Raw genomic sequence first — 17,837 nt, 5'->3', positions numbered from 1 at the left:
TAATGGAGAAAGTAGTATACACCAGACTCAGTGGCTATCTTCATAAACTAGATATTCTTGTTCCCTCTCAATACGGTTTTAGAAAAAAAGAGTACAACCTCTATGGCAATACTCGACCTAATAGAACAAATAAATGACTGCATTGAAGAGAGAAAATGTGGTGTTGGTATTTTCTTGGACCTAATAAAAGCCTTTGATACCATTTGATATTGATATTTGATATTTTATTGTACAAATTGCATCACTATGGTATCAGAGGTCTAGCACTTAAATGGTTCAGAAGTTATTTATACGAGAGGGAACAATATGTCCATGTCAATGATCATAATTCTACCTGTCAGCCCATGATCTTTGGGGTCCCCCAGGGTTCCATTTTAGGGCCACTCTTATTCATTCTATATATAAATGATTTCATAAATTCTTCTAAAATATTTCAAAAAATTATTTTTGCAGATGACACAAATTTGTTTACATCACACAGGAACCCACTTATTCTACAAGATATAGTAAACTCTGAGTTAACCAAAGTGGACTCTGTCATTAAATGTCAGCAAAACAAATTTCATTTTATTTAAATCATGTAAAAAATTTAAAAACACTGATCCTTGCCTGATTAAAATGAATGGGCAGGAGATAAAAAGAGTGTATTCCACTAAATTCCTGGGGGTCCTCATTGACGACTCACTCAATTTTAAATGTCACATCAACTATCTTGTAAACAAACTGTCCAAGTATGTTGGCTTGTTCTATAAGACCAGACATTTCCTTCCTCTCTCTGCCCTTCTCACGTTGTATAAAACACTCTTTGAACCACACCTTAACTATTGTAATGTAATATGGTGCAATACTTTCACCAGCCATCTTAAAAAACTTATATCCTTGCAAAAGAAAGTCATACGGGCTCTGTCCTGGTCAGAGATTAATTCTCCCACCCAACCTCTATTCCACTGTTTTGAGTTACTAAGACTGACTGAGCTAAATGAATATCATAATGCCTGCCTTATGTTCCAAATTGTCAGCAGGCTGAACTCTAGATTGACTAGTCTTGTTCACATCTCCAGCCCCCAGCATACATACCAAACGAGAATCAAACCACTCATATCAGGAAAATGTCGCCGACATGTGCGCGCCAGTATGAGTGTTGTCTGTAGGGGGCCGCAGATCTGGAACGGGATTGATGAAGGCATCAAGGTGCTGCCTTCTATCTCCAACTTCAAAAGACAACTAAAAAAACATTTCTTATTAACCTACATCTAATATAAATCTGTTTTTTCATGGACTACTGGGATGTATGTGTATGATTGTGTGTATGTTATGTAATGTTATGCATGTACTTGTGCGCCTTTTGCGTGCATCTACTTATTTTCATTTGTGGTAATTGTGTATTCTATAGTCTGTACCACTACCCTTTCATGAAACATGGGCCCCCACCTATAAGCTTTTCTAGCTTCTTTGGGGAACCCATTTACTCTACCCAACTGATCCTGTACCCCAACTGTATTATTGTAATATTTGAAGTGGTATTGTGGAGAAAAAAAGAAAAAAAAAAAAAAGAAAAAATGGTACTGCGGCGTTAATGTTTCCACCTCAGCTGAGAACAAAGAAATGTCTTTACCTTACCTACAGTGTATTATATTAAACGTTACCTGTAGAAATAATTCATAATAACAGACAGACAAATTAGAAATCCCCTATATATAGGCCTGCATGCTGTTGGAAAAACCTGACATTGTGATATTTTTTTCTGCGATATATATTGCGATATGAAAAAGACTAATTTTTTACAAGATGACATAAATACCTCTATTTGGAAATCATAAATCATTCTCGAGTACTGTGGTGATTTTGTAGGGGAGTGCATCTACACAGAAAATAAAAATGAAAAAGGAACTCTTCTAATGTGAACCATTCTTTGTTGAACTTTAATGCTTTACAAACACCAAAGCAAGTAAGGCTGTGACTACTCTTCTGAAGAGATTTTGGAGAGGGACATTAGGCAGATAAATACACTGGTTGACTACGTTTCCAGCGCCGCGGCTCCGAACCATAACGTTAGTTGGGACAGCCTTGTTTCTTTAGGCTAACTATATTAGCATTAGCCTGGCTGGTAGCAGCTTTCTGCAGTGAAAAATGGCCGGGAGATGTCGTGATTACGTTGCATTAATCAGGTGATTTAGTTCGTCTTTGCAGCGAACATAAAACACGGACTACTGTAGCTTCACTACCCATGGAAAAATAAGTGCATCTCTGTGTCAGCTGCAGCTTACGATACTTTTCTACACACGGAGAGCCTCACTTCCCATAACAAACCCAGTCGGACTAACGTTACGTCACATACACACGTTGCCCACATGGTCCCCTGTCTTAAAGGGGAAGGGTCGGCCAATAACAATCATGTAAAAGGATAATGGTGAAAGACTTTTCTATCAAGCAGCAAAAAAGCGTCAACATCGCAACGTACTGCAATGGGACTATCGTGCATGCGCACATCGCGATGTAGACGATGAAACTAAATATTGTTCAGCCCTAGCTCCAAACTAACTTTTTTTTACTAGGAGCACTGTAGCCCCCAACTGAAACTTTTTAGGGGCACATGCAGAAAATGTAGCGCAATTTTTTACATTTCCCACATTTTAACTGTATTACTGATAAATGCTTTGGTAATTAATACAGAAACTACAATCTGCTGTCATATATTGTAGTTCACAGTCACTGAACTTTATTTTAATGGTGCTTAACAAATGCACATTCAGAAATGTATAGTATTATTATGGTCATGTAGGCCTGCTGTATTATTGCCTCTGCCTCATACAGGCTCTGCCTCCCTCCTCTCTGTCTTTTTTGTTAACCCTGAAATAACAATCATATCTAACGTGATGGAACTCTAACGGCCACCACCCGACTCATGAAACGTCAATTGTAAAATACAATTGACAATTCTTGATAACAGACCGTTGCTAAGAATAACAGACCGTTGCTAAGAATAACAGACCGTTGCTATGCATAGCAGAGCGTCGCCATGGACCAAGTGTGGTTAATTTATCAGCTGTAGCAAAAAGTGGAGCACCTCCTGTCCTCTAATTCAGGCATTGACAGCAGATATTACTTATTAATGTACTTTTTCAGTTATGACTGACTTTCAAACTAGATAACAATAAAAGTTACATGGCATTATAAACCAGAGCCAGCTCATACAACAATGAATCTCACCCAACAGGGTAACGTTAACTTAAGTAAGAACAAATATAAGAATATAACACATTGTAAACGTCTCCCACCTCTCCGCTGGCCAGCTGACAGTTTCCTCTCAGAGTTCATGTTGAAGTGTCTCTCCTCGACTTCTCCCCGACCTGCGTTTGATAAAAACACGAAGCTCACAACATATCCAATAACACACGTTAGCAGGAGCTAGCTGCGGCTAACGTTAGCTTAGCGCGAGGACTCCCCGCAACAACAGCAGTAAACGCGTTTCCGGTCAGAGAAAGAAAACAGACCTGCTCTTTGTAGCTTCGCTTCAGGTTTTAAAACCTCATGCAGCAGTTTGTGATGTTTCTCTCTGGAAGGACACCAAACACTGGCGCCTTTTACTCCGCCGTCCACATCACGAGGTAAAATGTAAACAATGGGACGGAGGTCGTAGCATCTTCCGCAACCCGGAAACACAAACACAACTTCCGCTACACTCCTCTTCTTCTTCTTCTTCTTCTTCTTCTTCTTCTTCTTCTTCTTCTTCTTCTTCTTCTTCTTGTGTTTTTGAATGGCGGTTGGCAACCAGCTTTTTGGAGCATTACCGCCACCATCTGGACTGGAGTGTGGATCAAGAGGTCAACCTACACTTTCTTAAATCCTTTCTAATAACCCAGTTATCTTCAAAAAAGAAAACAAAAAATAAAAACAAATTTCACCTGATCCTTTTTGCAGTATATCATGTAAATTTAATGTCATCTGGTTTTCACCCAGTTGTGAAATCAATCTTTGTCTGGCTTGATGGTATTTAGGACAATACATAATTACATGCTCTATGGTTTCTTGACTATCGCAATATTCACACATTCCATCAACATGCTTTTTCATTATAAATAATGTTCTATTTAATCCTGTATGTCCTAGCCTCATTCTGGACACCACATCTTCTTCTTGCTTACTTCTGTATGTATTCCTGTTCTTCCCCACTTTTTCTTGAATGCTATACAGGTGTCTCCCAGATTGTTCAGTGTCCCACAAAAACTGCCATTTTTTATTTGTTTTAGCTTTAATTATACTCTTGACTTCAGCTTTACTGTATTTAATATCCAACTCTATATCAGGCAGCTCTGCTGCTTTCTTTGCATACTTATCTGCCAATTCATTACCTCCTACACCTATATGGGCAGGTACCCATATAAATGTAGTACTAATACCGGACTTAATCAGATTGTTAGCTAGTTGCAATATTTCATACACTATGTCCTGTCTAGACTCAGAGTGAAGAAACTTGAGGCTTTTCAAAGCTGAGCTGGAGTCTGAGGCAATCACAGCTTGCTTAGGTCTATTGCTCTCTACCCACATCAAGGCCATCCATACTGCTAACAGTTCTGCTGTGTATACAGCTAAATCATCATTAATTCTTTTAGCAGATCCAATGTTTAATTGAGGGATAACATAAGCAATTCCCATTTTCGTATCCGTCTTCTTAGATGCATCAGTGTATATAATGACTCCTTCTTTATATTTCCTTGAAATGTATCTCTGTACCCTGTAATGATCCACTTCATTAACCTCCTTTTCCCCCAATAAGCCTAAGTCCACTGGAACCTCTGACAAAAGCCAAGGAGGAACAACTGGATAAACAACTGAAGGGCTTATTTTCAGTGCACTGATTCCCATCATTATTACCTTCTGCCTTATTGTCCATCCAAAACTTTTAATTAGGTCATTCTCTCTTTCTTGACAATGCCATAGAACTGACTGACTCAAATGTTTGTCACCATGACCTCTCAAATTCGCCCAGTACACAAGAGACAACTGGTCTCTTCTAAGATGGAGAGGCATCTCCCCCATCTCTGAACTGCTGCCACTGGAGTGGTCTTAATTGCCCCACAACAAAGCCTCAAACCTTGATTTTGAATGACATCTAACTTCTTTAATGATGTTTTAGCAGCTGACCCATACACTATACACCCATAATCAAATACCGATCTCATCAGCCCTGTATAAATGGATTTCAAAGCAGGTCTGCTTGCTCCCCATTCTACTCCACGCAAACATCTCATCACATTCAACACTCTCTTGCATTTATCTATAATTTTTTGAATATGCATTGTCCAAGTCAGTTTTTTGTCAAACCAAATACCCAAATATTTGAAGAATTCCACTCGTTCTAACTCTGTCCCAGATAACTTGATTTTCATATTCATACGTATTTTCTTCCTAGAGAAGAATAAAGTCTTAGTTTTATCTATAGAGAACCTAAATCCCCATTGAACAGCCCATTCTTGGACTTTGTTTACTGCCTGCTGCATCTTATCCACTACAAACTCTATATTTCTTCCCTTTTTCCACATTGCTCCATCATCTGCAAACAATGCTACCCCAACTGAATTTTGTATATCCTTAAAAATATCATCAATCATTATTGAAAATAATAGCGGACTGAGCTACACTCCTCTGCCCTTCAAAATAAAAAATAAATGTTTTAACAGTCTTCTTCTTCTTCTTTTTATTTCCGGCAGACTAGACGCATCTATGGCGTATTGCTGCCCTCCGCTGTTCTCTAATCACTATTCACAACTTGATTAAAAGTAATTATCTATATATTTTTATATACTCCAATACGTCGCAAGTACTCCATCAGTTTCTTCAATTTGTTCCAACTGTCCAAATTCAATAAAGTGCATAAAGTAAAAACAGTTTCTCCAGTTGCACCCAGTTCTCTGAACAGTTTCTTCCTCTGAGGAGAGTACTTCCTGCACTGCACTAATACACGCTTCACTGTTTCCTTGTCTCCACATTCACACTTTCCATCAGGATGGTTACTAATCAGAGCCAGCCCACTCCTCAGCCCACAATGCCCAAGCCTCAATCTGGATAAAACTACTGCATCTCTTCTCTTACATCTATAATCACATCTTTCTTTCTCTACCATTCTTTGTACTGAATAATAATTTCTCCCCTTCCTTTCACAATCCCATAAATTTTGCCACATTTCTTTTACTGACCTATTAATTATTTCTGCGTAACCTGGTGACCCATACTGCACGTTGATTTGAACTCTTTCCTCCTGCACTGCTTTCTTTGCCACCTCATCTGCCTCCTCATTACCCTCCACACCCATGTGCGCCGGAACCCACATAAACCCCACCTTAGATTTTACTAGATTTGGTACCTTTAATTGTAATTAGGGATGCAGCTGAATCACTACACATGACAGAATGTTCCTGTTTGTTATCTTCAATCCACCTTACTGCCCATAGAACTGCCACCAACTCTGCAGTAAATACTAATAAGTGATCTGGAATCCTACAGCCTTTTTTATAACCTATTTCAGGTATACTAATACCAAAAGCCACTTTACAGCTCTCAGGATCCTTCGACCCGTCAGTATAAATTCGTAAGTAGCCTCCCTACATTTGACACTGACGGGCTTTTATCTCCTCCACTACCCCCTCTGACATCTTTCTTTTGCTTGTTTTCAAAAAATATAAATCAACAATGGGATCTGGAATCAACCACAAAGGTACATCTGAACGACATATTGGTGGACACATTATATATGACACATTCAAATTCACAATACCAATTTCATCTGCCATAGATTTAAGTGTTTCTGTAAAGTTTGTTTTGACCAATCTTGCTGTTCCCATAAACTCCCAATGCTGACTCAACAGGTTTTTTGTTGGTAATTTTCCAGTCTGTCCTTTTAGCTTCATTAAATACTTCAACCAGAGTTTACGTCTTCTTATATCTAACGGCATCTCCCCTGTTTCTATTAATAGTGCCGGTATTGGAGTTGTACGAAACGCCCCACTACACACTCTAAGGGCTTTTGCTTGGACTATATCAAGTTGACTAATTACTGAAGGGGCTGCTGACCCATATACCATACAACCATAATCAATAGTTGATCTTATCTTTGCTCTGTATATCATCATCATAGAATCACTGTCAGCCCCCCAATCAGACCCAGCCACACACCTTAGAACATTAATTATTTTCCCACATTTAGACGAAACCATCTCAATATGTTTCCTCCATGTCAGTCTTTCATCTAACCACATCCCCAAAAATTTAAAATTTTTAACTCTTTCAATAGTTGTATTATATATTTGTAACAGCCGTGTTGGCATTTTCTTCTTATGTCCAAATACCATGTATTTTGTTTTTTTCTATTGGTATTTTAAAACCCCAATCATTAGCCCATTCAGATACCCTCTCCAAAGCAGTTTGAGTTTGGCCAAAAATATAGGAAAGGTTCCTCCCTCGCTTCCAGAGGGCCCCATCATCTGCAAACAATGAAAAACGAAATTCTTTCCCCACTCTGCTAAACATACCATTAACTAGTATATTAAAAAGAACCTTGAGGGGTTCCATTCTCTATCCCAACCTCCTCTGATAATTCACTTCCCACCCTTACCTGAATTATCCTATTACTTAAAAAATTCTTTATCCAATTAAACATTCTTCCTCTGATTCCCGCATCATAAAGTGCAATGAGCAATCCCTCCTTCCAAAGCATATCATAAGCTTTTTCAATGTCCAAAAACACTGCAACAACGGCTTCTTTATTTGCGATGGCTTTTTTAATGTCAATATCTAAATCTAAAACAGCATCCACTGTTGACCGCCCCTGCCTATATCCACTCTGATATTCCACAAAATATCCACTTTTCTCCAGTTTATCCACAAGTCTATCTGTTATCATGCGCCCCATAATCTTACATAAAACAGAGGTTAATGCAATTGGTCTATAAGAACTTGGGTTATCTGGTTTTTTTCCTGGTTTTACAATTGGAATAATTACAGCATGTTTCCACTCTTTAGGAAGACACCCACTCTCCCATACATTATTAATTAGGGCAAGAACTTCTTCTCCTAACAAATCTCCAGAATTTTTAAATAATTGATATCCCAACCCATCTCTGCCAGGCGAGGTATCTTTACCCTGAGCAAGAACTTTCTTTAGCTCATCTATTGAAAAAAATACATTAATATCATCAGAATTATCACAATCAATTAGCAATTTAGCCATATTAATTCTTGATATTTGACACCTCCTTCTCCTGTTTACCTCATCTACATCTTTAGAGCTGTGTACTTTTTGGAATTGCTTGACCAACATACTAGCTTTCCCTTTATTATTTACAGCTTCATCTCCATCACAGTGGAGGACAGGAATTTCTGTCTGCCGAAAGATACCTGTCATTCTATGAACTAGATTCCAAATCTTTTTTAAGGGCGTATCCGGTCTTAACTTATTACAGAAAGCCTTCCAACTTTGCTTCTTTGCTTCCTTAATTCCACGTCTAGCCTTCGCTCTAAGCCTCTTATATTCAACAGCACAATTCTCTAATAGGTGTTTCCGTAAGATTTTATATGCCCTATTCCTATCTCGGACCGCCGAATTACATTCATCAGTCCACCACGGAACCATTGCTCCTCTTACTGGAACTTTTTTCTTAGGGATACTCTTAACTGCCGCAACCCGCAACACTTCACTAAGAGACCTATTCCACTCATCTACTCCTTTTTCACTATCTATTCTTGACAATCCCATATTCACTCGATCCTCAAACTTGATCCAATTAGCTCTTTTATAATTAAGCCGCAGGGAGCACTGAACTGGCTCCTCAATCAGACACCTACCGAATTTACTAATTATTGGAACATGGTCACTTCCCACTGTATATAGATCCATTGTCTCCCACATACTGATCGATGCTAACTCTGCTGATGCAATTGTAATATCTATGGAAGACGTCATTGACCGACTTGTACTAAACCATGTAGGACGACCATCATTTAACACAATTAAATTATTTTTATCTATAAAATCTTCTACAATTTGACCATTTCTGTCTCTCTTCTCACCTCCCCACAGTTCATTATGAGCATTAAAATCCCCAACCCAAATCCCCGGTACTCTAATTTTATCTACAATTTCCTGAAAGTGACTCTCTTATATATCTTATATAAATTCACAATAGAGATTTTCCCTCAATCAGTCCAAACTTCTGTAATGACACTGTTTTTATTTCAATTCTTCTATACTGAATCCCATTTCTAATAAATGTAGCACAACCCCCTCCTGATGTATTTTCCCTATCTTTCCTTTCACATTTGTACCCTGGTATTATAAAATCTAATCTCAGATTTAACCAAGTTTCCTCAATACAAATAATTTCTGGTTTTTCTCCAAAAACAATCTATCAAGTGTTTAAACTCTTGCCCATTCGCAATAAGACTCCTAGCATTCCATTGCATTATGTAAAACATAATACAAAAGACACTAATCACCATCATATTCATCATGTCTGCTATCCATTTCCTCTTCCTCACTGTCGTCCAACTCTATGTGTTGACTCCCATTCGGTCTTTGATCTGCACTGTCCTGAGTATAAGTGAATTCCAATAATTCCTTTGGATTGATCCCCTTGAATCCTAAAAGTTTTTCTGCAGCGGAAGCAATTTCACGTACCACATTTGACTTTTTGTTTGCCACCATTTTAATTCTCCACATTGCTTCAGCCATGAATGCCAGTAGTCCTTTTTTGCTAATCACAACAGAGTCGTCATTAAGAGCATGTCCCTTTACTATTTCTTTTGCCTTGGCCTCCCCTTGATCTTGACTTACCCCACCATTACACTCCACTCTTCTCACTGCCTCAGCATAAGATATTTTCCCCTCTTTTCTTATTCTCTCCACATTTTCTGCTTTGACATAGTTTTGACAACCCCTAAAGGAAGCTGGATGTTCACCCCCACAGTTACAACATTTCACAGGTTCATTACATTCTTTTCCGTCATGCTCCTTGCTACATCGTCTACATCTTCTCTTTTCATTACATACAGCTGCCACATGTCCATATCTCTGGCCCTGAAAACATCTCAAAGGGGGTCTATCATACTCTTTTACTGGGTAGCTCATGAACCCCAACATGACCTTCTTCGGCAGCACACCGTCTTTAAAGGAGAGAAGGATAGGTATGGTTCCTCTACCATTTTCATTTCTACCCATATGTTTTACAGCTACAACATTACCGCCTTTTAAACTAGTCAATATCTCTTGCTCAGATACGTCCAATGGCACATTATACATCACTCCCTTTACCTCGGTATTAGTTTTTGGTTTGAACACCTCTACTCCCTTACCAAGCACAGTTTTAATCTTGAGAGCCTTAGTTTGTTGCGGTTCCGACTTACATATAATTGAAATCATTCCATTCTGCAAAATAGAGGCATGCAATATATCACCAATCCCTTTTTTAAGTTCATTTGTCAATTTAAGGGGACTGACTGTAGAAAATCCAACCCCTCCTTTTACTTTAATCAGAACTTTAAATTCTTCATCACTATTTGGATTAGGCCTTATTGAATTAATCTGTGGGTTTTCCATATCACTATCCTGAGAGTTATTTCCTCGCTGTCTTTTGTGACTTGTCTTACTCACTGTGCTCCACTCCTCCCCACCCCCATCCGCTCCCTTGGGCATGGGCTGACTCTGAGTTTAAATTATCCCCAACTGTGTGAGAATTTACCGTTTTTAACAAGGTTCACTGGAAGTTTTTTGTTTTTAGTTTTCCTTTACAGAAGACTCACCACACGACTTCCTTTCCACTTCGAATCTATCTACTGAGTTTGCTAGGATCTGCTCAGGGATATCGTTCCCGGACCTATACAGGCCGTCGGGCAATACCCCTTCAAACAGTTCCTCACAAAACCCACACTTTCCAATCCAAAATCACACCTAGTTAATTAGACTCACGGCTCTCCGGTTACTCGGTGCGAAAGGAAGCAGTGAATTACACCGAACGACCGTCTGTCTGTCTAACCTAAGTTAAAGACCAACAAACTTGTCTCCTTCAGGTTCTCACTACCTCCCGTCAACAGTTCCGTTTTAACAGTCGATTTTAACACATTGCCCTTAATAAGATGAGATCAAATCAGTGGTTGAATGTAACTTAGTACATTTGCTCATGTACTGTACTTTTAAGGTATTATTTACTTACGTATTTTATACGTTTAATGAATTGTACTTTTTGACTTAGATTGACTGCACAGCACAGATTCTGGCAGTACTAAATGAGGTCTCTCTGTTCTCTAAAGCCTCTGGTTGACGTTTAAATATGAAAAAATGTGAAAGATATACACTTTTTACGGTTACCCTCTGATTATTGTGTATAATAAATCTGTAACTTTTAAGTTAAATATTTAAGGATCATAGTTCAAAGAATAAGAATATAGTTGCCTGACCAGAGACGTAACAAACCCCGTGTAAATATTGGAGATGTATTTGAAAAATAGAGACAGCTTAGAGCCCAAAAGGACACTGAGTTGGCTAATTTCCTCCTGAACAGGTAGCTAAGCATTAGCTTCAGGCTAATTTATCACTGCTACAAGGGACGGGCATTTTATGTCATTTCAACATTTGTGTACTCACATTGAATCATATAGCTAGAGTACCTGAGTTGGTTACTCGCAAAAACAATTGAGACACAGCCAGTAAAGTGATCCTGACTGGTCCTCGCTAACGCCGCCATGCTAACCCTGCTTACTGCTAACGTTACTGGAGGCCCAGGCAAGCGGGCCACAGCTGTTTACAACGTGTAGCCTGTTCAGCGGCCGTAGCCGACAACGGTGAGTTATTTTAAGCCAAGAGAGGGGGGCTGTAAATTGGGAAGAGAGGACTGTGAGTTTGCAGTATGTTTAGCGATTGTTGCATTAATTCTAAGCCAATAAAGTGTGTTCAGTCAGGTGGAGAGGACGGCAAGGTAGTGTTAATTTTAGCGGTACCAACTGTAATTCTAAGCCAAAAAAGTGTGTCTGTCAGTTGGGTACAGAGCTCCGCGTGAGCATGGGCTTCTATGACTGTCAATATAGCCAGTATCTAACGTTAGCTACTCCGCTGTGCGGTGAAGTAATGTCTGGCTATGTGAGACAAGCGTCTAGCAACATTGTTCTGAATGCTGCGGTCTCAGCTTGGCAACCTCCGTGAACTTAGAGTCTGGGGAGACGACTCTGTCCAGTATTTCAAATTTGTACTGCAGTAACTATTTTAATTTAGTTTCAGTATTACATGTTACACCTTTAATATCCTAATGTTATATATAACTTTTGGCTGTGGGGAAATCAAAAATAAAGTTTGTTGTCATTGTTGAGAATGTACAGGTCACTGTATGTAAATGCTGGTGACACCTGTGTTGGGGTAGTCATCTGACAATCAGGCACTGCTGGGATTTGAACCCAGGATCTCCTGTTTACGAGACAGGCGCTTTAACCACTAAGCTACAGCACCCATTACACTATAACCAAACGGTTTACTCATTTTGTCGGAGATGAACGTGGCCCAGGTGTACACCAAGACCCTGTGACATCACTGTTGGGTGTGGTTTAAGGTGCATGTGATGCTGACTGAGGTCAGAGGTGAAATAAACTTGAACTTTAACGACCAAGGCATTAAATGGGCCGACTGCCTGATGTGAGCTTCTTCCAGGCTCTTCCTTACAGAGAGGAGCAGAGGTAATAATCAATTTACTAGTTTTTATCAAAACAACATAATTAGGCCAAATGAACAGAAATGGCTGATGAATAAACTAGGTGTATATTGTAGCTTAAACTTGCATTGCTCTGCATTTCATGTGTTTTTATGAACCATCTTAAGTCGGTGATAATGTAGTGTTTCTGTGTAAATGCCAGGGTAAACAGTTAGCCTTTCCAATCCTTTTTCGTTTGCTACCAGGGTAGCATGGGGATCAGGTACACGTGCTGATTGGATGCAAACAGACGTAATCTCTGCAACAACAAGGTGCTGCTGGGATTTGAACCCAGGATCTCCTGTTTACTAGACAGGCACTTTAACCAACTAAGCCACAGCACCTCCTTGAGGTCTTCTGTAATGTTAAGTCTTAATTTCTATTTTACCTTATATAAGCTGTATAATATACAGTATACTGACTGATTGAACTTTTTTTCCATTTACTATAACTGATATTTTGTGTATGTGTGTTGTGTATGTAGCAATGCTCCTATCCTTACTTACTTAAATAAACCCAAATCTCATTTAGGCCTACTGTTCATCATACTGATGTAACTTTAACTTTTTTAGTTAACTTGACAATACTAACACACGTTAATACGCAGTTTATGATGCATTTTTCTCACTGAGTGATGAGATGAAGAAGCTACCTCAACCTGGAGGAACTGCAACGGAAGAGCAAAAAATCATATTTCCCTGCAACCTGGATGAGAATAATATTGAATTATTTTTTGGGGGTTAATGGGAATTAATATTTTGGGGCAAGCTCTGTCTTGCCATAGTTGGGAAGTTGAGGAGAGGGTTAAATAAAATGGGTAGAAGAGTTAGAGAAGATCATTATTGTTAGCAGTGGAGCCGATTGAAATATTGTGTGTAGCCTAAGAAGTTGCTACATTAAAGTTCTATAAAAGCGTATCTTCGCCTCCTGTAGTCTTATGTACAGCGGAGCAACAGAACAGGAGTGGAGTGTTTAGACCGCGGCTGCAGGTAAGAGACAGAAAGGTCATGTGTTCAGAAATCTGTTCAGATGAGATCTTGAGTGCAACATGGACACATGTAACGTTATGGTACAAAAAAAAGCCTGTTCATTAGGATGCTAACACTTTTAAAAACATACAATGATCCTTAAACTAAATTAACAAAATGTAACTTTGGACTGGACTAATTTGATTAAACAGGAGTTACCGAAGATACATGCTGCGCGTACAGTTTTGAGATTTATAATAAAATGTTACTTTCTGTATGGATCATACTGTGGTTTTAAACTTCAATTGGCAATAGCCTAATGTTACATATAACTTTTTGGATATGGGAAATCAGGTATTAAGTCTATTGCCCTTGTTGAAAATAAAGAGACAAACACTGTTTTAAAGATAATTAACCAATAATCAGGCACTGCTGGGATTTGAACCCAGGATCTTCTGTTTACAAGACAGGCGCTTTAACCACTGAGCTACAGCGCCTTCTACAGCCTGATCCCTCTTGCGGGAATACAATGAGCTAGTGAACAGGGCTATGACCAATACTAGATGTGAAACAATTCAAACTCTGATGTTTTTTGAGAAGGGAAATGGATTGAACACATTTGTGACAGGAGGTAGGTTATTGATTAGTAAAGCTCCGTTGAAAAAAGATATTAACTGTAATTTGAACGTGACCAAACTAATGTATTTTGTTATATGTAATGTCCGATCTACCTGTGTGATTTATACAGTGGTTTGAATTCGAAAAGAAGAGTGTATCAATTAGTTCTGTGAATAGATAGACGTCTAACGCTAGCAAGTAAAGATGGTTGCTAAGGCCGTTGCTAAGTCCGCTGCTAAGCGAGCCTGTCAGTAGAATACAGTAACGTCAACGATTGGGACACTGCATGGTGAATCAGCTCTAACCAAGACTCATAGCTTTGAACATTTACCACCAGAGATCACATGACCAGCGGGGAGCCAGTGGATTATTACCCCGGGAGGCAGGCGCAGGAGGCGGCGCAGAGACCCACGACAGAAGCCGGGTTACAGAGCAGGGATTAAGGTCCGGCTAAGGAGGGCACCACATAGGCCTACGCTACCCAGCCTTCTTGTGTCCAACGCCAGATCGCTATGCAACAAGATGGATGAGTTGGTGACGACCATCGAAGCAAACAGATATGCTAAAGATTGCTCGCTGGTAGTGATCACAGAGACGTGGCTGCACTCTGGGATTCCGGATGAAGCTATCATGCTAGCGGGCCGTACAGTACACCGCGCCGACAGAACCGGCAACTCCAGAAAGAGCAAAGGAGGGGGGCTCTGCATCTACTCTAACAACAGCTGGAGCACCGATGCCACAGTGACTGAAAGACACTGCTCACCAGACCTGGAGTTTGTCACACTGAGATGCCGACCCTTCTACATGCCGCGTGAGTTCACGGTTGTTTTCATCATAAACAGTTTCTCAGATACTGAACCGAAATGCAGACCAGGACAAGGTAGGTGGCGAAAAAGGCGAGTATTTATTGTAGAAAACAAGGTAATGCCAAACGTGAAGACATGTGAGTCCGGGTGATGGGGTGCTGAAGGTGGAGATGAGTGCGTTGGAAGGTGAGTGCTGGTGACCAGGAGTCTTGGTGGATGTGGTAGAAGGTTCAGATTGCCAGTCAGAGGTGAAGAGAATTCCAGGGTGTTACTGCAGACAAAGGAACAGGAATCAGTTTAGCAACAAGCATAAGCAACAAAGCAGCAACTATCAAACAATTAAGCTGACACGCAAGCACAACATAGCCTACTGGTTAGGCTAACGATCCGACAGGGACTGGATGTCAGGTCACAATTTATATGGTATAGAGATGATGATCAGGACCAGGTGTGCAGATTGCTGATGAGCCACAGGTGAGTGCAGTCACAGATGATCCTGGGTTTCCCGCCTTGTCAGGCAACAGGAACAGGGTGCGTTCAGGAAAATCAGACAGGGAAACAAGCTCAAGGAGGTGGGTTCATGACATGTTTAGATTCCACCCAGCGCTAACGCTAGTGTAGCTGTGGACATTTTGCAAACTAGTGTGAGTAAACTCCAGTCCGCCCACCCGGTTGGGATCTTTATTGCGGCATGGGACTTTTTATTATGCTAACCTGCATACTGTCCTTCCCAAATTTCACCAGCATGTAACATGTTCAACCAGAGGTGATACAACTCTGGACCATGTTTACAGTAATGTCAGAGGGGCATACAAGGTCTCCGCTCACCCCCATTTAGGGCAGTCTGACCATCTGACCCTCTTTCTCACAACAGCGTACAGACCTGCGATTAAGAGATCTGTGCACAGAGTGAAACTAACAAAACTGTGGCCTGCTACTGCGATTCCACAACTGCAAGACTGATTTGAGCGCACTGACTGGGCACTTTTCTCACAGCAGAGTCTTGAGGGCTACATTTGCAGTGTTCTGCACTACATTAAGACCTGCATTGACAATGTCACTGTTGAGAGACAGGTCAAATGCTATCAAAACAACAAACCATGGATGAACAGGGAGGTCAAGCTGCTGCTGAAAAACTGTGATAAAGCCTTCAGGTCCGGGGACGTGGAACTATACAGCACCACCAGATCCAACTTAAAGGACAATTCCGGCACAAAACGAACCTAGAGGTTAATAACAGATGTGTACCAACTCAATCGCTCTCTGGGACGTTTTTATGCTAATCAAATATGTTTGTAGCTTGGAACAAGCTAGCGCGGACCGCTGATTAGCTTACATTGCTGGTATTCGGGGCATAGGGAAAGACACTATTTATACTATTTATTTACCACCATTTGATATGGTCTATGAGATGCTTTTCAGTAAAGCTTGGGGACTTTGGTTCATCTACTGCCCCCCTTCTTTGTGGTGTTCCACAGGGCTCAATTCTTGGACCACTTCTCTTTTCCCTATATCTCCTCCCCCTAGGAAACATAATAAGAAAGCATGGCATCTCCTACCACTTCTACGCGAACAACTCTCAAATATATCTTCCCCTCAAAAGAGGTGAAAACAACTCCCCCATACCTCTACTAGAGTGTTAAGTAAAGATATTAAGGCATGGATGGCTTCTAATTTCTTAAATCTAAATGAAGAAAAAACTGAGGTCATTGTGTTTGGACCCAGTCGGGCCGATGATATCCTTCCCGTTGACCTGGGCTACCTGCAACAATGTGCGAAACCCATAGTCACAAATTTGGGTGTCAAAATAGACAATGGTTTTAAACTTGATAAACAGATAAATAATGTTGTTAAATCCAGTTTCTATCACTTGAGGCTTTTATCTAAATTAAACCTGTTTTATCTCGTAAGCACTTTGAGCATGTGATTCATGCTTTTATTTCAACTCGTTTAGATTACTGTAATGCACTTTACATTGGCGTTAACCAAATCTTTCTTTCACGCTAACAGTTAGTACAAAACTCGGCCGCTCGTCTTTTAACCGGAACTCGCAAGCATGAACACATAACACCAGTCCTGGCCTCGCTACATTGGCTCCCAGTCCATTTTAGAATACATTTTAAGATCTTATTGTTTGTTTTTAAATCACTGAATGGGCTGGCACCTTGCTACATCTCAGACCTCACGGTCACTTAGGTCTACTGATCAACTTCGGCTGTTCGCTCCAAAAACCAGGTTAAAAACCAGGGGTGACCGCGCTTTTTCAGCTGCAGCGCCTAAATTGTGGAATGAGCTACCTCCACAGGTCAAATTGGCCCTGACCCTCGAATCTTTTAAATCCTTTCTTAAAACTCACTTGTATTCCCTGGCTTTTAACCCAGCATGAGAACTGTGTGGTATTATGTTGTTTTATGTGTTCTATGTGTTTACATGAGTTTTTTTATGTTTTATTTCTTGTTCAGCAATTTGTAAACCTTTGTTTTTTTTAAATGTGCTATATAAATAAAATGGATTGGATTGGATGGTCTGTTTCCCGATGCTTCATTAAACTGCCGTTAGCATTGTAAGCACCAGGCGCTGGAGTTAAGTGCTGGCCGGGTGGATTGCTGTAATGAATGGCTGGCTGCTAGCTGATTGGGGGCTAACGGTAACTAGCTAGCTATATGTCCCGGGGCTGTTGTCAGCTGTCATCCTGACTGGGGGAGTGATGCAGACAG

The 17,837-nt window shown here is 40.1% G+C and overlaps 1 protein-coding gene and 3 non-coding genes across 4 annotated transcripts in view; all 4 read right to left on the bottom strand.

Moving 5' to 3' along the window:
• The window catches only part of LOC116066805 (zinc finger protein 79-like), a 37,095-nt gene extending 33,406 nt beyond the window's left edge, over positions 1-3,689 (bottom strand). The window contains exons 1-2 of the mRNA XM_031322967.2: positions 3,495-3,689; positions 3,279-3,350 (exon numbers count right to left, since the gene is read on the bottom strand). Of these exons, the coding sequence (XP_031178827.2) occupies positions 3,279-3,318 (40 nt within the window). The 5' untranslated portion in view covers positions 3,319-3,350; positions 3,495-3,689. The remainder of the gene's footprint in view (positions 1-3,278; positions 3,351-3,494) is intronic.
• Positions 3,690-12,417: 8,728 nt separating this feature from the next.
• trnat-cgu lies at positions 12,418-12,490 on the bottom strand. Its single transcript has one exon. It is a non-coding gene; the product is annotated as a tRNA-Thr (tRNA).
• Positions 12,491-12,998: 508 nt separating this feature from the next.
• Positions 12,999-13,072, bottom strand: trnat-agu. The gene has a single exon. It is a non-coding gene; the product is annotated as a tRNA-Thr (tRNA).
• Positions 13,073-14,120: 1,048 nt separating this feature from the next.
• On the bottom strand, positions 14,121-14,193 carry trnat-ugu. Its single transcript has one exon. It is a non-coding gene; the product is annotated as a tRNA-Thr (tRNA).
• Between the last annotated feature and the right edge of the window lie 3,644 nt (positions 14,194-17,837).

Source organism: Sander lucioperca, chromosome 24, assembly GCF_008315115.2.
Source record: "Sander lucioperca isolate FBNREF2018 chromosome 24, SLUC_FBN_1.2, whole genome shotgun sequence".
Taxonomy (NCBI): Eukaryota; Metazoa; Chordata; class Actinopteri; order Perciformes; family Percidae; genus Sander; species Sander lucioperca.
Note: the sequence above shows the minus strand (reverse complement) of the source record. Positions and strands in the feature narration are given on the sequence as shown.